The 23,710-nt window shown below is 44.8% G+C and overlaps 1 protein-coding gene across 1 annotated transcript in view; it reads left to right on the top strand.

Moving 5' to 3' along the window:
- Positions 1 to 23,710, top strand: part of MED13L (mediator complex subunit 13L) — a 166,239-nt gene that overhangs the window by 123,581 nt on the left and 18,948 nt on the right. Inside the window, exons 8-19 of the mRNA XM_058816484.1 lie at positions 3,240 to 3,402; positions 4,230 to 4,334; positions 6,583 to 7,311; positions 7,972 to 8,194; positions 8,617 to 8,722; positions 9,362 to 9,486; positions 10,647 to 10,746; positions 14,182 to 14,402; positions 17,464 to 17,669; positions 19,926 to 20,872; positions 21,525 to 21,704; positions 23,333 to 23,556. Of these exons, the coding sequence (XP_058672467.1) occupies positions 3,240 to 3,402; positions 4,230 to 4,334; positions 6,583 to 7,311; positions 7,972 to 8,194; positions 8,617 to 8,722; positions 9,362 to 9,486; positions 10,647 to 10,746; positions 14,182 to 14,402; positions 17,464 to 17,669; positions 19,926 to 20,872; positions 21,525 to 21,704; positions 23,333 to 23,556 (3,329 nt within the window). The remainder of the gene's footprint in view (positions 1 to 3,239; positions 3,403 to 4,229; positions 4,335 to 6,582; positions 7,312 to 7,971; positions 8,195 to 8,616; positions 8,723 to 9,361; positions 9,487 to 10,646; positions 10,747 to 14,181; positions 14,403 to 17,463; positions 17,670 to 19,925; positions 20,873 to 21,524; positions 21,705 to 23,332; positions 23,557 to 23,710) is intronic.

The following is a 23,710-nucleotide window of genomic DNA, read 5'->3' as shown; positions in this document are numbered from 1 at the left end:
AGATGTAAATTCACTTGGAATGGTGTTTTTCAAAGGAACTGAGAGCTAAAATAAGCCAGAAGCCAATTAATGACTGAAGCAAGACAATCACCATTTAAATAACAATCTCTGTTCAAGTATTGATGCATATTTTAATGTGCTATTGTGTTTTTAAGATTTTCAAAACCCTTTAAACTTGTACAGTATTACAAGGAGGATTCTATTTTTAAATATTCATAAACTGTATTTTCTATAAAAGTGTTCATGTTGTCCAATCTGGCAGTCACAGCTTCTGTTTGATCTCTGCTGTTGTTTGAGGGCAGCATGAATTTGTATCAGAGGGATGCCTCTCCAGCAAACAATGAAAGAATTATTTTTTTATCAAAAACCATTTTAAAAGACCTTGAAAAACTGGAGAAATAGATTGGAAAAGCATGTCATGCAGTCCAGAATCACTAATGGGACCCAGAAACTGGATTAGTGTGAGGCACAGGAATAATACTTCAGTTCTGCCCAATACTGTTTAAAATGTGGGTTTAGTGCCATGTCCAGTATGGAGCAACTAAAGATGTGGACAAACTGACTGGAGTTCAAGAAAGTACAGTGAGAGTGAGCCTGGATTTTGCAAACAGGACCTCCAGGAAAGGATGGACAGAATGGAGGTGGTTTAGTCTAGAGAAGTGGAATTTCAAGGAGAAAAATAATAGGCTTTTATCTGCAACCAGTATGTAATGAATCTAAACTGGAGTGAAGCAAAACTAGGTTAAACAGGAGGAATAACTTGCTCTGAGGAAGGATAATGAAATGTTGGAATAATTTGGCTATTGGGAAGCTACAGGGGTGATGGGTTTTGGGAGGTTTGGTGGGGGCGTTTTGTAAGGTTTTTAAGAAACAGATTAGTTAAATTTGTTGATCCAGCTTTAAAGCAAGGACTGGACTAGATGATCTCTTCAGTTCTCTTTTAATCACATTTTCCATGGTTGTGTCTAAAGTATGTAACAAAACAAGTTGTTACTGGAACTGGTGAGTGGCATTTTTCACCAGTGGAACCAGTCTGGACTGCAGGGGTTGTGTGGTGGCCTCTGGTGGGGGCTGCTGTGTCCTCCATTCACTGCACCATTACCTGCCAGAGGTATCTCTGTGTGTTCCAGGACTGTGCCAGGGATGTTCATGGACAAAAATTAATGTCAGTGTGTGAGAACAAAGTGGTTTTACCTGCTGTGCAGTTCTGTCTCCTGTTATGCTGTATATTGCTGTACTGTATGCTATAAAAATATTACATAATTATAGAAAGCAATAATTAATGCATTCCAATGTAACTTGAAAGCCCTGGTAGTTCGTTGGTTATCCTCTCGTGCCTCCTGTCCTTCCCTTCCCATCAGACTTATCCTTGTTTTCCTCCTGCTGTTGACACGTGATGCCTCTGTGTCTATGTGATGTTTGTCTATATACACATTCCTTCTCCCCTTCTCCAAAGGAGGGCACATTTGCCAATTCTGAAGTTCTGACCTGTTTGTTTTTTGATTATCTGTCAAGTTCCCACTTGCTGGAGAACATTTGAAAGCCAGTGAAGTTCATGGTTAGAGGCACAAGCCTCAGTCTGGCCAGGGGTTTCCATGTTTGACTTTATGGAAAGATAAACAGGGAAGATCTAACTGGAGAAAGAAATACATAACGTGAATAATCAAAGATGCAGGGTTAGGCAGCTTGTGCACCATTTCAGAAGTTGTGTTTTGCAAATCACCTGGCAGCCAGCAGCAGGATTCCCTGTTAGCTGCAGTGCTGTGCAGCTCTGAGTCCCCTCAGCACTTCACACTTGAGGCTGCTTGGATTGCGTCAGCGGGAGGACGAAGTGTTCTGTACCCTGGTGTGACCTTGTGAAAATGCAGCAGATCCCTCCTGGCTGTTCCAGCCCAGAGCAGCGACTCCTGCCCGGGCCAGCAGACCCAAAGCTCCCTCTGCTGCTGCAGCTCGGCCTTGGCAGGATGGATGTGCTGGAGTTCAGCTAAACAGAAACACATTGCAGGGCAGGAACTTGCATCTGCTTGTACAATAGCTGGGAAAAGCTGCTGCATCACAGGAAGAAATGGAGTGGAGAGAGTTTTCAGGCTCTCAAACATGTTGAAGTAATATCTTCATTTGTTATCTCTTTGATAACCACACAGAAAATACATACTGAGAATATTGTATGCTGTGTTAATAGTGTATCTACTGGTGATAAGCTGTTGGAAATTTCTGTAGTAGTGTAGATCTCAAGTGGAAAATCTCAACAAAGCCAGTTTTGATTTTAGTATTTCAGTTCAAGCATATTGTAAAGAAATGGCACAGAATCCCAGACTGGTTTGGGTTGGAAAGGACCTCAGCCTCAATCCACCCCCTGCCATGGGCAGGGACATCTTCCACTATCCCAGACTGCTCCAAGCCCTGTCCAGCCTGGCCTTGGACACTGCCAGGGATGCAGGGGCAGCCACAGCCTCTGTGCCAGGGCCTGCCCACGCTCCCAGGGAACAATTCCTTACCAATCTGTCCCTGCCCTCTGGCAGTGGGAAGCCATTCCCTGTGTCCTGTCCCTTGTCCCCCTCTCTCATGGAGCCCCTTTAGGCACTGCAAGGGGCTCTGAGCTCTCCCTGGAGCCTTTTCTTCCCCAGACTGAGCACCCCCAGCTCTCCTAGCTTGTGTCTGTAGGAAAGCATCAGTGATCCATTCATTTCCTTAGTGAGGTTTAATACTGAGTAAAAAGAACTGATCCTTGCTTTGAAATATTCTACATAAATTATTATTAGTTTTCTTAATAGATGCTTTTAGGACCATCCATATTACAATAAATTTTGTCTTTAAAGCAACTCACCAAAGACTATATAAATTCAAGTTTAACATACAGGATAATAATGAAAAAGCTCTATCTTCACTATTTCTTAGTGTTTCGGTCCAGAGCTGAAGGGGCTATCTAAAGTACCTCCATTTATTAGGGAGTGTATTTTTTATAGATACACAGAGATATAGAATATACAGAATGTATCACATCACATGAGGTGCAGTACTTGCACAATTCTATTGCCCATGCCTGTGGTACAACCCAGTGCCATCTCTGTTACCTCAAAGGAAGTGTTGCTTTAAATGTGTTTGTAAGGATGCTCTGAGCATTCCCAGTGAATGTGAACATTGGTGTAGTCAGCAGCCTGCTAAGAGACTTCCAGGAAAAAATAGCAAGTGACAATATGAAGAACAGTTCTGACATTAATGCTTTATTTCTCTTGCAGGAGAAAGTGGCTGCTCTCAGAGCAGCATCAGCCACCCAGCTGTGCAGGAGGGGACAGTCAGTGTCCACAGTCCAAAGAAATCAAGCAAGATCACTCCCAAATTTCACAACCGTATTGTTCACCGTGTGTGGAAGGAATGCATCCTCAACAGGGCACAGTCCAAGTATGGCAGCAGTCCTCATGCTTTGCTTATTTATAACACATAATATACAGCTAAAATTGTCATCGTTTGCCTTAATGTTATTCTTTACAGGGTTCCTTTGCCACCAATCAGAGCTAATGATGCCAAACATCATTATCAAAGAAAATGTATTATTAAAGAAAATTTATCCCTCTGTTCAGCTGAGAACTCCTGACAGTTCCCATTGAATTTGCAGTTGTGTACCCTAATTGTGACAGTCCTTGAGGTCACACATCCATAGGTTGTGCCTTCAGCCAAGTGCTCTCAGATTTAGAGATGGCAGCTCCCATCTCCTGTTGTAGTTACTATACTGAAAGCTGGGTGACTGCAGAACACATTGTATATATTTGATATTTAGGGCTCTAAGGGGAGTATTTGTGAAGCCTTACATGAGTTGGACTAAAATTTCAATTGACAAGTGTGTATAAATTGATGTTAGTATCATAGACCTTTAGTACTGGAGATTTAAAGTGTATCATGGCATGGTGAGCCCTGAAATATTTATTCTTTCCTATATCTATGCAATTTCCTCATTTGGTATGTCAGACTAATTTCCAGAAACAGTTTAAATGGCTTTCCCCTTGTTTCTTGCACTTGGACTCCAGACAGAGTTATGTGACACAGAGCTGAGACCTTCCTCCTACATAAATCAAACTGTAAATTTAAGGAGTAGTGCAGGGATCTGCTGTCAATTTCAAAGGTCAGGTAGAAGGAAGTAATTTATCTGAGGGGAACAATGAATTATGTACATTTTAAAAATTTTGTTCTTCAAAAGGTGGTGATTACTAAAATAATTTTCTCTTCTTCAGGAGGAATCAAATTACAGCTGCAAATTTGGAGGAGGAAGTTCCTAACAATAGTGTTTCATGGGATTTTGTGGATCCAGTCCAAAGAGTCAGTTGTTCTTGTTCCAGGTGAGCTTTGAAGAGAATAAACATTTGTCATATTGTGAGGCCCCTGCTTAATTCAGGCAGAGATACATTACAGAAGGGAGTTATCTCAGCTTCAGCTGAGACACAAGGAAATTGTAATATCAAACCTGTGATCACATTTGGGGGATGAATCTGCATCTCAGCCCACTGTCACTTGCAGGAGCCAATCCAAATGGGAAAATTATGGTATTGTGGCCAGGATCACTCCAACAGTTCCCATTCATAAGGAACTCATCCTGCAGTTTTTCAGAGCTGTAACCTTTGGTTAAGTGGTTAAGGCCTGTGGTGAAGAGGGCAGGGTCTTCCTAAGTTTGTGATCATCCTGATATTTGGAGGAAAAGGGAAAACATCCCTGCAAAACACTTCATGTGCCTCTGGTTGATTGCCATGGCACCAAACCCACACAAGAGAATATGAAACATTGGGAGCCTGGTCACCCTCTGCCACTGGATCAGAAAGAATTTACAGCTCACTCACAAACACTTTAGGAGGTTATTAAAGTTATCTGTCATCTTTGGGTGGTTAGAATTCCAGAACTCCTCACTCAGGAAAGGCAAACCATCATCACCAATATGCTTAACCATTCTTAAAACTATCAGAGAGATGTTACAGGGCTAGAAAAGCCCCCAGTTTGCAGTAAATAGTCCTGTGAAACACTTCTACTGAAATTCTTAATTCCCAAGGTCACCATCTACTTGTAAGATAGGTGATAAAAGCACCTTGACCAAAAGAAGTTATTTCTCAAGGATGCAGTTCTTTGTGTAGTCAGAGGAAGGGATGAAGAGGTGGATGTTCAACCTTAGAAGATGCTTTCTGTAGCTCTTCCCCCTATTATGCACATTGTTTGTATTTATATACTCAAGAATTTGAAACAGATAAGTGTTTTGTCAGAATGCCAAGTGTTTCCTGTGGAAAACTGAGGTTCAGCTTTGCCTGGAAAATGTGGGGATCACCAGTGGGCAGTGGGAGCCTGGTTCTATGGATAGGTTCAGCTGCACTTGGAATTTCACGCTGTCTGTTCATCCCTTCAGTGATAACTGCATCATGCTGGAATTGGTAAACACAGCAGCTGAGAAATGGAAACATTATCTTAAAATGAAGGCAGTACCTGGTTTCAAACAGCAATAAGTTTTTTGTGTGTAGCTGCAGAACCTGAGCAGCTACTGGCATATAGAAATGGTTTTAGTAATTTCTGTGCCCATTCCATGTACTGGATAAATGTCATGATATGATCTTAGATCTGGAGTCTCAAAGGGCTGTCTGGTACTCAGCATCAAATTCAGTCTCCTGCAGACCCAGCTTGGTGTGTGAGGAGCAAAATGTCTGAAATAATTCTCTGCAGTCAGTTAAAATATGGTGAATGATGGAGAATTAAGGCAATGAAATGTTACAAGAACATGCTTAAGGCAAATCTCCAGTTACCAGGGCATTAGCTGCACATTAGGGTGATTGCAGGCACAGACCATCTGCTGCTGCAGGGAATCTGCAGCGTGTCCTGGGAACAGCAAAGCCCTGCAGAAAGCTGGGATAACCCCACACAGCCTGGATGCTTCCAGGGAATAGGGACAGCAAGCACAAAATGTTGTGTCTGCACCCATATACAGGCTTGGGTGTCTCCAATGTAGCCCACTTCACTTGTGATCATGTAGGTTATCTTTTTAAGTAAAAAGCACATTACATGTTTTGAAATGGGTTTTTGTTGTCCTGTTGTTCATAAAATAGGAATGGAGTGATTCATTTTGAAATGGTGTTTATTTTTAAACAGGTTTCAATGTTAAGTGCAAACACATCTTTCAATTTCTGTTTAGCTTAATAAAATCAAATAAACAGCTAAACAAAAAGCCCTGAACAACAAAAAAGACCAGTAAAAGTATGGGCAGAGTTATATCCCTGTTGTCACATCATTGGGAATCATCATCAGTATGATGAAAATACTTTTTAGCAGGACCTGAAACACTGAAATTCAATCTTGTGCTTCTCAGTCTCAAAGATACTGAATGCAAAGTGAAAAAAGCCACAAGAAGCCAGTAAAAAGATTGTATGTTACTGCTTTATTTTGTTTTGAATATTTAAAAATATTTATTCAAACTTCCTGCATCAGGCAGAAATTAGAAGCCTGTTAACAGGTCAGGAGCAGACAGGGGGTTTCTCAGGGCTGTTCTTTGGCTTTGCCTTTCCCCTGCGGTGGGTGGCCCGGAGCGTGCAGTGAGTGCTTTCTCCTCTCCTGCAGGCACAAGGTGTTCAAGCAGCGCTGCGCCGCTGCCTCGGGCCGGCCCCCCACGCTGCCCCAGCCCGGCTTCCCTGTGGGGACGGCGGCGGCCTCGGCACTGCCCCCTCCTGCCTCCTCAAAGCACAAAACCACAGAGCGGCAGGACAAGGGAGAGAAACTGCAGAAAAGGCCCCTGATGCCGTTCCACCATCGGCCCTCGGTGACTGAAGAGCTCTGCATGGAGCAGGAGGCGGCCGGGCAGAAGCTGGGCCTGGCCGGGATGGAGGCCGCCCTGGAAGTCCCCAGTTCCAGGAAATACGAGAAGCCGCTCTCGCTACCTACTAGAAATGCAAGCAAGCAAATAAATATGAATCCTATGGATTCACCCCATTCCCCCACTTCCCCTCTGCCTCCCACCCTGAGCCCCCAGCCCAGAGGTCAGGAGGCAGAGAACCTGGACCCCCCTTCCGTTCCTGTGAACCCAGCACTCTACGGCAGCGGGCTGGAGCTGCAGCCACTGCCCAGCTTAGATGACAGGACAGTCGTGGTGGGACAGAGGTTACCTCTGATGGCAGAGGTCAGTGAGACAGCCTTGTACTGTGGCATAACTCAGAGCAACGAGGCCGTGGACGTGTGGAGGACCTATAGTGTCCCTTCGAGTGACGACCCCGAGTTCCGGCCGCCGGAGCTGCCGTGTGAGAGGTATGATGGCAGGATGGAGATCAACCCCGACAGCACTGCACTGAAAAGGTGAGAGAGCACTCTGAGCAGGGGAGCTGGGCAGTTCTAATCATCACCAAACTCTTAATTTCTGCTTTTCAACTGAGAAAGGCTAAGCCTTCACCATCACAGAGAGCACCAAATAGTTAAATAGAAACACTCTAGTGCAGGATGCTTGCCTTTTCCATATCTGGCTTTCTGTTCGACACTAAAAGAACTGATCAATCTCTGTGTAACCTATTTTTGTATTTTTTGCTAACCTAAAAATGACTGTAGCATTCTGATAATGCATTTTAAAAAATGCACCAGAGAGAGTAGTTAATGAAAATGTATAGGAAAAATTAATTGAGGAAGAGTTATTGAGTTAAAAGACTATTGGGTTTAATAATTACAATGGAGTTTGCTAGGCTGAAAAGAGTTTCAGCCTGAAAAACATAGGAAGGCTTGACTTCAAAGTGTTTTCATTTATACAGTGACAAAATTGATTCTTCTTTCATTGTCCCAAAGTAGGCCTTAATACAGTAAGGTATTTAATGTTTAAATGTATCCAATACATCCTTTATTTGAGAGGGTAGTGCTTGTAACATTTCTACTTGATCAAGGGGAATGGAGTGAGCTGTGTTTGTGTGACAGCTGCAGATCATGCTGGTTTTGTTTCATGTTGGCCTTACTTGTTTATTTTCACTTCAGGCTCTTAGCACAACCTAATAAACGGTTTAAAATTTTGGAAGAGCAGAAACCAGTGCAGACCTTGAACTATCTTGACCCCTTGCCTCTACTACAACCCCCTGGAGAAGGCTGGGGGGACACCAGTGATCCTTACACCTTCGAAGATGGAGACATCAAGTACAGTTTCACTGTCAATAAAAAATGCAAACTTGGGGCTGAGAAAGATCCTTTGAAAAAGAACAAGGTAAGGTGCAAATCCAGTCTTTGGCATTAATGTTCTTGTGGGATTTATCCTGTAGCACAGTGTTTGCTCTACAACTCTCTGGAAGACACAAGTCTGTTCCACAAAACAAGATCAGACATATATTTAAAAAAAAAAAAATTATTTTATATTATTACCTGCATGATGGTCCTTATGTATCTTATCCTTTATGGAGCTGTTTTGGTGTTTGGCTGTGCAAGCAAACATTCTAAAAGATGTTTTTTCCTGGAGAATTTGAGGTGGTTAATTACCTGGACTGGCTGTCAGAGGTCAATGATGTCCATGGAATCTTTTGTAAATCTTATATTTAACTCTGACCCCTGAGTCTGCCTGGACATAGGAAAACATTTATTCTTACATAGCTTAAATTCATAGCCATGAAATCTCTTTGATTTTTTGTATAGTCAGAAGATGGGATTGGTTCCAAGGAAATCCCCCCAGCGGGCCATTCCACACCAGTTCCTGATGGAAAAGATGCCATGTCCATTTTCAGTTCTGCTCCTAAGACTGGTGAGTTACAGCTCTAATTTGGTCTGCAAAGCAAAAATACCTATATGAAATAACATGTGGAGGGAAAAATCACATCTGAACTTTTGTCTGTAACATCAGAGCTACAGACAGTCCCCAAGCTGGAAAAAACTTGATTTTCCTTGTCCTTTTTATAAAAACAATTATATCTATTTTAGAATATTAAATGAGCAGCAACAGCTCCTTCCTTGTTTCTTGGCTGACCCTGGCTGGTTGCTGCTCAGCCTGCAGGGCTCCAGCAGAGCAGAGGGCTCAGTGCTGGGGGGCAGAAGTGCTGTTGTGCTGCTGCCCGTGCTGTGTTTCCCTGCCCGTGCTGTGTTTCCCTGCCCGTGCTGTGTTTCCCTGCCCGTGCTGTGTTTCCCTGCCCGTGCTGTGTTTCCCTGCCCGTGCTGTATTTCCCTGCCTGTGCTGTGTTTCCCTGCCCGTGCTCAGTTTCCCTGGCCCTGCTGTGTTTCCCTGCCCGTGCTGTGTTTCCCTGGCCCTGCTGTGTTTCCCTGCCCGTGCTGTGTTTCCCTGGCCCTGCTGTGTTTCCCTGCCCGTGCTGTGTTTCCCTGGCCCTGCTGTGTTTCCCTGCCCGTGCTCAGTTTCCCTGACTGTTCCCGTTCCTCCCTGCACTGGCAGACCCGCGGCAGGAGGGCGCTGCCGGCAGGGCCGGCTCCGGCAGCCTCACCCAGGTCACCGACCTGGCCCCGTCCCTGCACGACCTCGACAACATCTTCGACAACTCCGACGAGGATGAGCTTGGGGTGAGTCCTTGTGGGGATGAGTGTTCTGTAGGCCAAGAAACAGATTCCTAGTGGGAATGATTATCCCTAAGAGATGGGAAAGAGAGAGTTTCCAGGTAGGCGGGCTTGGATTTTAGCTAGGAAGCATTGCTGGCAAAGAGAGAGATCCCTCAGGAGATCCATCCTCCATGGACAGGCTGTAAGGAGCTTCCACAAGGAAAGCCATGTAGCTGCTTTGTAAATATCTAGTTCTGTGTCCTAGGCTTTCATCAGAATTTTTGTTTGAGAATTATGGTGGAAAAGATCCAAGTTTTATTAATTGGTGTTGGGTTCTTTTACCTTGTCTGAGAATCTGCCCAAAAAAAAAAAAAATTCAACTTCACAGGATTCCAGTAATTCTCTGAGTCATGTTACCTCATGTTCCTCCAAGCACTTCATTTCAGTGCAAAGAGAAATAGTTGCTGCATGTTAGGAAATACAGAGGGAAGTGCAGATTTATATCAGTTACGAGGGGCAGTAAATTGCCTGGGAAGGCAAAGATTTGGATAGTCACTATCTTTAAGCATAATCTAATACAACCATAATGATACAGAAGGTGGTCTTAAAGTGACTGTTAGTACATAACAGTGTTTAAAAGTCTTATGCCTTGTTCTTGACAGGACTTTAGAAGTGCACTAATTTCCTTACTATGGTTCCACACAAACTGCACTTCAGATGCCACAGTTAATATGCAAATCTACCAGAGGGCTGTTCTGTCAAAATAAAAAATTACTTTCTTCTCTGAAGTTGACCTGGACAGCTCTAATGTTTTTCCTATCTTAACATTTGCCTCTGTTGGGCTCACTCTGTGTCATATTCCCATTACTACCTTGAAGTAATCCAAACATGGAATTAAATAGAGCAGCCACATGCATTTCAAGCCCAGGGCTTGTGATAACATTTTGAAAATAATTTGTATGTGTTTAGAACTATAAAAATGCATAGTTATATGAATGCATCAGTTTATGGGGGGATATATAGACAGGCAAATATTTCTTTTTGTTTTTAGTGTTGAAAGAGGAGAAAAAATCCAGACTCCTTGTGGGCAGCGGGTGGGGCAGTAGAAAAGCAGCCATGGTGTTTGCTGTGCAGTGCCAGCGAGAGGTGTCAGGCTGTGCTGACTGCAGTGTTTGCTGTTGCAGGCCGTGTCCCCAGCCCTGCGCTCCTCCAAGCTGCCGGCAGCGGGCTCCGAGGAGCGGCCGCTGGGCAAGGACGGCCGGACCGCGGTTCCTTATCCTCCCAGTGAGTACCGAGCTCCTCTGCTCACACCCCCTGGCTCAGTGCACAGCCCTGCAGGGGCTCTGGGTCACTGCACAGCCCTGTGGGGACACTGGGCCACTGCACAGCCCTGTGGGGACACTGGGCCACTGCACAGCCCTGTGGGGACACTGGGTCACTGCAAAGCCCTGCAGGGGCTCTGAGCTCACCGAGAGTGCTCCTGTGCTGCAATTGCCATTTTTTTATGAGGCAGTGGTAATACAGACATGGATTTTGAATAAGCCTACTGATATGTGAAGTACTCTTCTGTTGACATTGTTGTCTTAGTCTGGAACTATGGGAGGGATTTGTTACAAATCTTCCTTTGGAAGCTTTTCCCTCTCTTCTCTGCTCACTGTTGGGCACTTCAACCATTACCAAATCCCTCTTTAAGTATAAATCCTTCTACTTAACAAAATCGAAGAATTTAAAACCATGGCCATGATGGTGCAACCTGTCTTGGAAGAAAATTGCATTGAACATTTGACAAATTAAAACTAAAATCACCTTCAGGGTTTAATCTGGATCTGGAAGTGCATGATTAAAATCAAAGTGCTGGGTTCTAATTGGAGGTGTGGTGTAGACCTTTTATAGGTGATTGTGCTAGTGATGCTTGTGCAGGCTCTGCACATGGACAAGGGAGGTTATGGGAGTGCAGGAAACTTCTGAAATTGTATGAAATAAGATTGGTTTTTTTCTAAGGACTGTGCCAACAGCTGTTGGGAATAGTAACTTGTGCTCTGAGGTTTGAGGGCTTTGCTGCATTTCTCGCACCCGACAGGAGAGGGCAGCTGGGGGGCTCGGGCTCTGCTCCCAGGGAACAGGGACAGGAGGAGAGGGAATGACCTCAGGTGTGCCAGGGGAGGCTCAGGTTGGATATTGGGAAAATTCCTTCACTGAAAGGGTTGTAAAGCCCTGGCACAGCTGCCCAGGGCAGTGCTGCAGTCCCCATCTGTGGAGGGATTTACCAGCCCTGTGGATGTGGCACTTGGGGACATGGGTCAGTGGGGCCTTGGCAGTGCTGGGAGTGGTTGGAGTCGATGATCTCAGAGGGCTTTTCTGACCTGAACAGGTCTCTGATTCTATTGGTGTACGTGGCATTTCTCTTGAGATGAAGGGGAAGTGTGTCTGTGTTTGTGGGACAGGAGGAAGGTGAGAATTTTTGGTACAATAGTAACAAATCAAATTACAAATTACTTTGTGGTGAGAAGGAAAGAGTGTTTGATTTCTGTGGCCACGATAAGCAGAAATCCAATCTCTCTGCAAATCATTCTTTAATACCTTCTCATTAACTTCAGCTGGTAATGAGAACAAATTGAGGTGAAGAAAAAAACCAGTCTGAAGGAGATGAGTCAGAGTTTTATGGACCCATAAAAGCTGTGCTGATTTACTCAAATGTAGAAGTCTGAAGTATACAGAGATTGGATTTTGACAGGTTTAGTTGATCCATAGCTTTTTAAAATATGCAAAGCTTTTTCAAGCATGACACACATGAAAATGAATGATGATAGTTGCCTGTTGCTGTAGGGTTGGGGGATTTTTTATAATTAAACTTTTTTATGAATCTGCACTGCAGAATTTTGCTAAGTGGAGTGAGCTGGAGGTGAGAAAATGATGTAGTGTGAAGTTAAACAGATACACTCCACTTGTAGCTGTGGCCTTGCCACCAGCTGTGGAGGCACAGCAGTGTCTGTGGGGATCTGAAGTGCCTTGTACAGCATCATAAATCCCTACTGGCCACCCTTCATTTTCACCTTCCCATTTTCACCTTCCTCCCTGTCCCCTTCCAGTGCCTAAAGCACCTCTCTCTGCTGAGAAACAGAGGGAGCCAATCCAGCTGCCAGCCTGAACTTTGTATTCCATACTAATATTGATGGAAAAGAGTTTCTTCTGTTCTGCTGAACTTTTTTTCAGCTTTAATTTATCCTGTATCAGGACAAGACTAAGGTCTTTTAAATTCAGATTCTGAAAGAGTGGGGGAAAAAGAATATGGACAGAGTGGGAATAATTCATAGCCCATTGTTTACTCTGCTGCTCCAGATTGTGAAGGACTGGGTTCAGCTGGGACAGCTATCACCAACAGAACTGCATTTTGAGAGAACTGCCCCTATTTGAGTGGTATCCCTTTGTCTAAAGAGTTCAGTAGCCTGGCTGTGTCATCTCTGAGCACAAAAGCATCCCATGCAGGGCTGGCTCTGTTAAGGTAGAGTGGAGACACATCCTGAGGCTGCAGCATCCTACACAAATGTACTGTTAGTGCAGGTATTCACAGTCCATAAATAATTCTAATCCCATCTCTTATTTCTGCCTTTTTCTGTTCGTTTTTGAGAACAGTACTTCTCCTTACCTGTTTGGATTTCTACAACACAGTGTTGACTAGTCAGAAACCCATGTGTATTAATTTATGAATTTTCCATAATCTTTAGGCTGCAGATGCTACTAAGAGTGTCCTTGTGTCCCATCAGCTTGGGTATGGAAATGAGATTGGGCGTTAAATCTGTCCAAAAAAGTATCTAAGAGGAGACACTTGTGGGAATTCACCCTCCTCTAATTACAGTGGTTAACCACTTATGGTTTTGTCCAGAGAGGATCTGTCCTAATTTAAGTCAGGAAAAGAGACCATTTATGCTGAATGTGATACAAAATAAATATGGAAGCTGTAGTTGGGAGGAGAACATGCAAGACTTTGCTATGATTTGTGTTTGATTGCATTACACTGTATAGAGTATCTCTGTTGGGGTTGGTTCTGCTTAAAGAAGAAAAATAGACAGTGTATTATTACATTGTGTTCATTTCCTGAGAAGTCATTTAGGGATCTTCCTGGCTTAATGTTTTGTGATGGAAAATGATAATTTTGTGGCTTCTCTTGCACTGGAACTTGGGGATGCCTGGAAGTCTGCCCCTGGGCAGAGCTGCCTGTGTTTGTGGCAGGATTTGTGTTGCCATGGACCAGACAAGGCTACAGTGACTGAGTGGAGAAATCTAGCTCAGGACACATGAATTCCAAAGGCCTCCTGGTTTAGGGCTAGGTCAGCTCTGGCAAAGGGAGGAAACTCCTCTGTGGCTTCTTAGAAACAGTCCCTGGGGTGAGCTTGGTGTTAATGCCAATTCAGCTCTCCAGTTATGAAGGATTTATTAGTTGCTGGTAAACTCTGCATTTGTTTGTCCATCTACCAGGTTGTTGATTCTGCTGAACAATAACCTTGCAGAGTATCCCCAGGAATTTGGGGAATTTATCCCTAGGAGTTAACTTTTGGCCTACACTTTACACTGCTGTCAGAACCTCAGTAAGTCTGGAGAAGCTTTGCTAGTTTTTAACTAATGAAATAAAAGCTAGCATTGAATTGTCTCTTCTGTTTTATTGAATTTCCTTGAGAATTTGTATTTGAATGATTAACTGTGTTATTTCATCCTCTTCAGCTGTGGCAGATCTCCAAAGGATGTTCCCAACACCACCCTCTTTAGAACAGCACCCTGCCTTCTCCCCAGTGATGAATTACAAAGATGGAATAAGTTCAGAGACTGTGACTGCCTTGGGAATGATGGAGAGTCCTATGGTCAACATGGTTCCAACACAGCTGGCTGAGTTTAAAATGGAGGTGGAGGATGGATTAGGTAGCCCTAAACCTGAAGAAATTAAGGTAACATGCCAGAAATGTGGGATTTTTACAAAGTCCTCTATGCACACTTTGAGTTTTATAAACAAGTCCCATGTAGTGTGTGTAGCAACTAACAAATGTGAGCTGGACCTGTGTAAAGAACCTGTTAGCCTGGAGCTGGAAAAATATTCTTTTCTAGTAGAAGAGCTTTTTAATTGTTTCTCTGATTTTAACTGTAGACATTTTGTAATTTTATGTTTGTAGTGGTTCTGGGTGTTCTCAGGAAACAAACAGTATTGTCTGTGAAATGAGCCCTGTGCCTAACAGAAAGAATGTCCATGTGTGGAAAACCCCACACTTGTGGCTAAGTAGCTGTTAAATGATGTATTTCTTTAGATAATTTCTCTGTGGCACCTTTGCTGTGCCCCCCTCCCTGCTGCCAGGTTGGCACACTGTGGGATAAAGTGGTGCATGTAGAAAGGCTGCCTTTATCTCTCTGAAATGTTCCTTTTTTGGTTAGGGTTGAAACTCTCTGAGAAAGCCCAGGGGTTGAACTTGCTCTGTTTCTTCTTCAGCTGATGTTACTTCACAAGTTTTAAGGCCAGATGGGACCATTCTTATCTGACTTTCTGTATAACACAGGTCAGGTAATGTCACCTAGTTCCTCCTCTCTTGAGTCCTGTAGTGTCTCAGTAAAGAGCTGTTTGTAGCTGGGGACTCTGGGTTCCTGTGACATCCCAGTGTGGCCATTTCTCCATAGCATCCCATGGAGGGACCCAGCATCAGCACTGATATGCATTGGTTGTGTCATTGTTCCATCACAGGGTAAGAGCAGGGCACAAATCATTCTGCCTGTGTGTTCTGCATTACTGAACTTCTGGGGCTGCCTTTTGCCACCTTTGTCAGAAGGTACTGTTGCCATATTTCCATGCATACAGCCTGAGGGGTTTTTAAGTAAAAAAATGCACTTTTTGTGAGGAAATGCACAGCATGTTGTTTTGCAGCAAGCTGCTCTCTACACAGGGAATAAAAAGGGAGATGCCCACTTTAACTCTGGTTTCTTGGTTGTCCCCAGCCTTTGATTGTATAGCCTAATTCTTCTCCTTCAGACCCACTTGTCCCTCCTGTGCCACAGCCTTCCTTCTATTTCAGCAGCTGTCTCTGTCCCCAGCACCACCTCCTTCCCTCTCCTTTGTGCCCAGTTGGAATTGATTGAGGGCTGGTTTTTAGGGGTCTGCATTGCTGAGCCAGGGACACACTTGCAGCTGCATGGACAAGAAGTGGCTGTGTGTTGGTGTGAGGGTACTGATGGATGCCTCTGTTCAGTGTCAATGATGTGCTCCGCTGCCAGCCAGGACATTTTCCTGCCAGCAGGAATAGCATCCCTCAGGCAGACTGCAAGGGAGGCTGTGGCAAGTCCCACAGGGTGACTTCTTCCACAGGAGCTTTCAGTTTTGTCCCTGGGAGAGAAGGGAGTCCCTGTCCCTGCCAGGGAGCAGCACAGTGTGTGGGACAGCACTCCAGGGTTGTGCTGCCATGTTTTGGTGCCAGTCCAGGGTGTCCAGTCAGACCCCAGAATTCCCAGCTCATTCCCCTGCCAAGGGCTGAGCTTTGGGGAGCTTGTCCCAGCACTTCTGTGGAGAAAGGGACTTTGCAGATGTGGGAGGGAATTCCCAGTGTCCCTCCTGATGGCAGAAGCCAGCTGGACATCAGGACATGGTGCAAGTCTGCTTTGGTACTGCCAGATCTCTCCTTCCTTCCTTCCTCCCTCCCTCCCTGAGCTCTCACTTGGAGGCACACTGGGAAGAGGCACCTTCTCAGTGTGTGCTCCAGGACAGTCTCCATTGCCCATCTTAAGCTGGTGCATCCACAAGTTGTTATGCCACTACAAGGGTTTGAAATAAGGGTTTTTTATAAGGTTTGTAAGACTTTGCCTTGCCACAGACCTTGCTGGTTTTTCTCTTCTGCTTGTGCAGTAAATTGTTTATTCAAGAATAGGAAAACTTGGGCCTGGGAAAAAGAAAATTCTGTCTTGGAATTTGTTGAGCTGAAGGTTTTGGAGTGGGAGCAGATTTCAGGGTGTCACTGATACCAAAGATATTTTAATCTCCCTCACAGCCATTACAGGAGTATTAAAATACTTCAGTTTTGCCTGAGAACATTTCCAACAGCACAATTGACTTGCTTCTGTGTGTGTCACACCTGCTCATACACACCAGTGGGGGAAACAAGCACTAAACCCATTGCTGATCAACCTGAGAACATGGAAGCAGATTCCTTGTGCTGAGCATTCAGCAGCTGGAGATAGAAATCCACACATTCCTCATCCCTCAATGCTTGACAAGGTGCAAGGGAAAAAATGCAAAGCTCTAATGAGATGTTAAATACTGAGACTGCTGTTACTGTTTTCATGCTGATTTTTACTTTGCAGTAGTGCCTCAAGAGGACTAATTCTGTTCTCCTGAAAGAGCTGGAATAGCTCTAGAAACTCTGGCTGAAGTTCTTGTCATCACTCTCTGCAAGCAAATGTGACAGTCACTGCAAGCCCAGCTGGGCTGAACTTCATTGATAGTTGATACTGTGTTTGCTGGATTGTTTAGATATTTGGATTTAACACTCCATGGAATGATTGACAAAGTTATTGCCAAAGTGATGTGAACCCCCACAGTGGGGGTTATTTAGAGGCTGCCTTAAGGCACCTCAGGGTTCCTCACACTGAGACAGCCTCTCCTCACTGTCAGTACAGAAGACTTGCAAAGATCAACCTTTTAAGTGCCTAAATGAGGTGCTAAAAGTTAGGTAGTGTGAAATTTTCATAGTGCACTACTCATGTTTCAGGCACAGCTTGTCTGAAATGAGCCTGATGAAATTGTGAAATCTCCTGCCATAAAGCTGTGCAGCATCTCAGGATAACAGGGAGCCTCAGCTGAGTTTCCTTGAAGGAACTACTCTTGAATACCTTGTAGAAGGAATAAATATAGTTCATTTTGGGGGAAAGAGGTAATTGTAGAGGGTTCAAACAGTACAATAGATTTTAATTTTAAGAAATATCTAAAGAGCAGCCTGACCACATTGTTGTAACCAAGGTCACTTGGTGTTACAGGATTTTTCGTATGTGCACAAAGTTCCATCATTTCAACCTTTCGTGGGCTCTTCACTGTTTGCTCCACTGAAGATTCTGCCCAGCCAGTGCCTCCTACCTCTGAAGATTCCAGATGCCTGCATCTTCAGGCCTTCTTGGGCTGTCCCTCCAAAAATTGAACAACTTCCATTGCCACCTGCAGCCACTTTCATCAGAGATGGCTACAAGTAAGTACAGCCTTGGAGGAAATGGGGCTGTCAAGCCCATGCCTAAAGCTGGGTAACTAAAATGGTTGTTTGTATTGACAGTGCTTTAGCCTGCAAATGTATTTTAAACCTTTTAGGTTTGTCACTGACTGAGATCAAAACAGTTCTGAGAGCAGGAACATTTAACCCTGGCTTTGGCAGTCAGGGGTGTTACAGTGTGTGTCCACTCAGAGCTTTTAAAAGAACAGGAACATGCAGTGCCTGAGTTAATGGTAATTTCTGATACAGGGAAATAATTGTAATTCAGCTGAAACCACAAGTGTTGGGGAACAAAATGAATGCACTGAACCCATCACATCTTTGTGTCCCATTTCCATGTCCAGCCTCGAGCTAGGCTCCCTTCTGTCACTTTGAGCTCCAGCTGGTGATCTCTGGTCCTGGTGATTCCATTTGCCATTCTGAAGGCTCTGGAAATGTTGAGTGGGCCTGTGAGAGCTCCCCAGTCTGTGCTCTCATGGGAGCTCCTCTGAGCTCCTGTGGTGTCCCTGAGTGGGGCTGTGGGGAGCTGCTGATCAGACAGATGTTGGTCCATTCCTGTCCTGTCCCACCCTTCCTGATACCAAAAGAGGGGAGTGCTGTGACCTACAGGGAACCACTGATTCATTTTCAAAGCTTGGATTCCTCACTCAGTTCTCAGAAATTAGCAATGTTTATGGACGAAATTCATTGCTGGAGGTTTTGAAAGCTAGCAAGAATTGCACCATTAAATTAATAAAACCTCTTAAAAAGCATAGTAATAGTACAAAGGTCTCCTGCTGCACTACTTTACTTCTAGAGGAAGCAGTGTGTATCTTCAAATCAGTCTGTAAATCCTTTAAATCAGTCCTTTTGCAGCCCCAAAGGGTCCTTCAGTGTTCTCAAAAGAATTGCAAAGAAGAAATTGTAAACCCTTGATATAGTGCCTAGGGAGCAATTTAATTCTCAGGTTTTTTCATAATAGTAACTGATGCACCAGGCTTGAGCTGGTTATTAATTTCAGGTATTTGTTGGGGGAAAAAACCCTTTCATTTTCAATCTAATCCAATTAGAGTGAGGATTATTACTGCAGGCTTCTGACAGAGTGGTGATTGCCAATCAGGGTTTCTAGGTCACCTTTTCTTATTAGTCTGAGGCACACACTCTGCTGCAGCTCCACAACTCCTTCAGACCCTGCTTCATTATTTTCCCCTCTCCTGTTCTGAGTTGGACACACATCAGTTCAAGGTAATAAAGTGGCTGTAAGGAAAGAGGTCTTCAGTGTTTTCCTTTTCAAGTCATTAATGATATGTGGGCATTCAAATGCTAGTTCTTTCCAATGACACACAAAATACACTGTGAGGACAAATATGGAAAAATCCTGTTTCCCCTTCCTTATCCAGAGACCCATCAAGATCTTACACTCTTTCCTTGTTCTCATATGTAATTAACACATTACAAGAAAAGTAAGCAGGTCACAAGTGATGTGGAAAGAGAAAAAGTAAGATCTTTTTCTTTGATTTGTCCCTTTTTACCTGTTTATTGAAATGAGTCCTTGCAGATAGAAGACAGATCTCATGGGAATGTACAAATGGTTCTGTGGTCACTTGAATTTGGCAGGAAATGACAAAAACAGAGTAATAAAACTCAGTCATGAATGGGGATAACCCAAAAATACAATTCTTAGCTTTACTGGACTGAGAGTTTGTAATGGAACATATCCCATTGTGCCATAGACTGTGTAATCCAAAATGAGGATTTGAATTTATAGAATCAGACCTACAGAGTGTGTCCGTGAGGTGACACCATGTATCAAAGCCTCACATATGACTTTTGACAGCCATTTCAAGTGATCATTTCTAAAATAGACTTCTATCTCTCTGAAGTACTTTCATTCCTACTAATCTGTATCTCTTTACAGATAGTAGTGTTTAAAATAAAAGCTACTATTCTTTCTTTTTTCTCTAAAAAAGTTGCAGACATTCTAAATCTTAACTTGATCATTTATCTAGAAAATGTTCTCAAGACCATTTGAGTTTTAAGCCATAAGAATGATCTTTAAGAGAGTGAAGTAATACATTTTATCACAGTGATAAGAAACAGTGGTGAGAATTCTGAGTTCTGCTGAGAGCCATGGCTCAAGGTTATGGCCAGAGTATTCTTTACTGCAGTTTCAGTGAATCCCTCCAGGTTCCACTATCTCCATGTATTTAAAAATGAGCTTTGACAGAACGGGTCTCTGTTCCCATCCCTCCCCTGCAGCAACGTGCCCAGCGTGGGCAGCCTGGCGGACCAGGACTACCTGCAGATGAGCACGCCCCAGATGAGCACGCCGGTGACGCTCAACAGCGCGGCCCCCGCCAGCAACAGCGGCGCGGGGGTGCTGCCGTCGCCGGCCACGCCGCGCTTCTCGGTGCCCACGCCGCGCACGCCGCGCACGCCCAGGACTCCCCGGGGCGGGGGCACCGCCAGCGGCCAGGGCTCCGTCAAGTACGACAGCACGGACCAGGGCTCCCCCGCCTCCACCCCCTCCACCACGCGGCCGCTCAACTCGGTGGAGCCGGGCACGGTGCAGCCCATCCCGGAGGCGCACAGCCTGTACGTGACCCTCATCCTCTCCGACTCCGTGCTCAACATCTTCAAGGACAGGAACTTCGACAGCTGCTGCATCTGCGCCTGCAACATGAACATCAAAGGCGCCGATGTGGGGCTCTACATCCCCGACTCCTCCAACGAGGATCAGTACCGCTGCACCTGCGGCTTCAGCGCCATCATGAACCGCAAGCTCGGCTACAACTCCGGGCTCTTCATCGAGGACGAGCTGGATATTTTCGGCAAGACCTCGGACATCGGCCAGGCTGCAGAAAGGCGACTGATGATCTGCCAGAGCAACTTGATCTCGCAGATGGGAGAGGGAGCAAGGAGGAGCCAGGAGCCTCCCATGAGCCTCCTGCTGCTGCTGCAGAACCAGCACACGCAGCCCTTCACCTCGCTGAGCTGCCTGGATTACATGGCCTCCAACAACCGCCAGACGCTGCCCTGTGTCAACCTGAGCTATGACCGGCTGCAGGCTGACAGCAACGACTCCTGGGTGGAATGTTTCAATGCCCTGGAGCAGGGCAGGCAGTACGTGGACAACCCCACGGGGGGCAAGGTGGATGAAGCCCTTGTCCGAAGTGCCACTGTCCATTCCTGGCCTCACAGCAACGGTACATGCACAGCTCAGCCTTTTGAATGCGTTGTGGCCTCTGTAAATTTGTTTAGTTGTGACCCACATCATCTTTATGTGGGAAATGACAGGACTAAAAATATGCTAGAGATAAAGTAGATATCTGAAAGCTTGTAAATTACATCTAAAGTATCAATAATCTAGTTGTCTTCAGACTTTGTGGCCTAAATTGGAAATGAGTCTGTGGAAGTTCACAAATCTGAAGCAGATTCAGGTATTTGGGGGGAGGGAAAATTAGGGGTCCTTCTTGATTTTGGAGAAGGGTATAAACAGTCAGCAGAAAAGAATTGCTCTGTTTGAATAAGGGGGGGAAAGGGGGGAAAAGTACCAAGGGGGAGGAAAACATAATTAAATATTACTTGTTTGCATACTGAAGATATATAGCTCTGACATCTTATGACCTGAGCTGGACACCATTGATACTGAAATGTGTGTGTAAAGGCCTGTGGTGACAGCAGTGTTTTTGAAAATGCCATGAAATGGCACATTGAGTACTATCCACCTAATTAGAAGTGTCCAAATTCCATGGGCAGTGTGCAGAGCAATTCAAGGAACAATCTACAAAAGCTGTTGCTGTGTCTGAGGGATTGCTGTCCCTCCCTGAAGTGATTGCTGCTCCTTGTCCCTTGCAGTGCTGGACATCAGCATGCTCTCCTCCCAGGACGTGGTGCGCATGCTGCTCTCCCTGCAGCCCTTTCTCCAGGATGCCATCCAGAAGAAGAGGACAGGAAGGACCTGGGAGAACATCCAGCACGTGCAGGGACCACTCACCTGGCAGCAATTCCATAAGATGGCAGGACGGGGGACCTATGGTACCTACACTGGGCTCTGTGCCAAGCTAGAGTGCAGCTTCCTAGAAATGGGCACTTTGTCCTGGAAATGATAGGAAGGGGCTGTTCATACAGCTTGGTGTTGTGGGGTGGGGGCTTCTTCACAGAGATTTAAAGTGCCTCAAAAGGCCTTTGTGACACCCTGGTGAAGATTTTACCCCTCCAGGTGATGCACATGTACAGGGAGCAGAAACTGAGGGTGAGGCTCAGCTCCCCACCTGAAGGGAGGCTGGCTCAGACCAAAGCAGGGTTAGACCAGGGTTAGGTCAGACCAAAGCAACCTGGTGTAGACAAAATGGGAGCAGAGGGAGCTGCCAAAATCAGCCACATCATAATGGGAACAGAGCTCTGTGTGAGCTCTGCAAATCTTGAAAAACTGGGAATGCTTTCTCCATGCAGGTTCCTGTAGCCTTAATGAGAAGCTTTCAGTATCTTCTGGCTGTTAGTGGCACTTCTGTAAAATGCAAAATAACAAACCAGACTTTGTGTGTGTAGGTTTACAGAATAACGACTGACATTTCTTGCCTGCAGTTTATTTCAGCTTAACCAGTGCAGTCTGGTTTAAGGTTTTTCCTACTAGCTCCACCACACTTTGCTCCCTATTGGTATTTGATATATTGCTCCTTTCCTTGGGGCTGGGACAACTGGGGGTAACTCCAGTTCCTGTCTAAAGCTGCTGTGCCCCACCAGCAGCACTTCTAATAGTTTTCCCAGCATTTGTAATTTGAAGAGTTAGGATTTGCCAATTGTTACCAGAGAATAGCACCAAAATTCCCATAGAGTGCAGAGCAGAACCTTTGATGGAAAGTCAGTGAATTTTACTGGATGCTGACTTTTTAATAAAGTTGAATTATATTCTGCAAGAACTACTGGGTATATTTTAGCTTGACATTTTCAGCAATATTTCTTCTACTGAGGCAGTATCTGGGAGACACCCTGTTACACAGGGTAATAATCCTCTCTGTGGGGACAGCAGTGCTTGGAGCACATCCTATGGAGAAGAGCAGGAGGCAATTTTTAGAATTATAACTTTGTGTAGTATTATATACCTGGGAATGAATTTCTGTAAGCCTCAGTAATTTTGCACAACCAGGTGGAGGTGGATGAAGAGCTGTAAGGTCACATTTTGTGTGTTCCTGTTATTACTTGTGACTGAACAGGAACTCCATGGCTATGGTTATAGATATGACAAAGGAAAACCAGGAGATGAAGCCTTGGGAAGGGCAGTACATGAGCTTAGAGTGCACTGGGAGATGTTTTATTGCAGCTTTCTAGGAAAGTTTAAGTGGTGCTTGGATCAGCTCCCTCTGCTTCGGCCAACAACTTTGATTATATGACATTTCTTAAGTATGATATAAATCTTTCGTCTCCTTTATTAAATATCTTTTCCAAGAAGAAAGGCTGGGAGCATGTGGTTTATCAGGCATGGCACACCCTTGATAACCATTTCTACTCCTTGTAGATAAACATGCAGGACACTCAGAACAGCAAGGGATGAGTGATTTCCAGTATTCCTGTAAAAGAACCCACTTCCTGGGCCATCAGAGACCCACTGCAGTTAACCCAGATATTTTAACATTTTCTCTTTGTTTGTTTTTTCTCCTCTGAAGGCTCTGAGGAATCTCCTGAGCCTCTCCCGATCCCGACGCTGCTGGTGGGCTATGACAAGGACTTCCTGACAATCTCTCCCTTCTCCCTGCCCTTCTGGGAGAGGCTCCTGCTGGACCCCTACGGGGGCCACCGGGATGTCGCCTACATCGTGGTGTGTCCGGAAAATGAGGCCTTGCTCGACGGAGCCAAAACTTTCTTCAGGGACTTGAGTGCTGTATACGAGGTTGGAAAGAGGGACCACACTGAATTATTGCTTCTTAAGTGTCATTGCTGTTCCAGTGCATGTCCACTGGGAGAAATCTATGGGCTTTAAAGTAACAACTATTAGAATAAGGGTTTGGTTTTTTTCATTTTGAGGGATTTCTGCACTTTCAGAG

Source organism: Ammospiza caudacuta, chromosome 18 (assembly GCF_027887145.1).
Source record: "Ammospiza caudacuta isolate bAmmCau1 chromosome 18, bAmmCau1.pri, whole genome shotgun sequence".
Classification (NCBI taxonomy): domain Eukaryota; kingdom Metazoa; phylum Chordata; class Aves; order Passeriformes; family Passerellidae; genus Ammospiza; species Ammospiza caudacuta.
The sequence above is the reverse complement of the archived record's forward strand: the minus strand, read 5'-3'. Positions and strand labels throughout refer to the sequence as shown.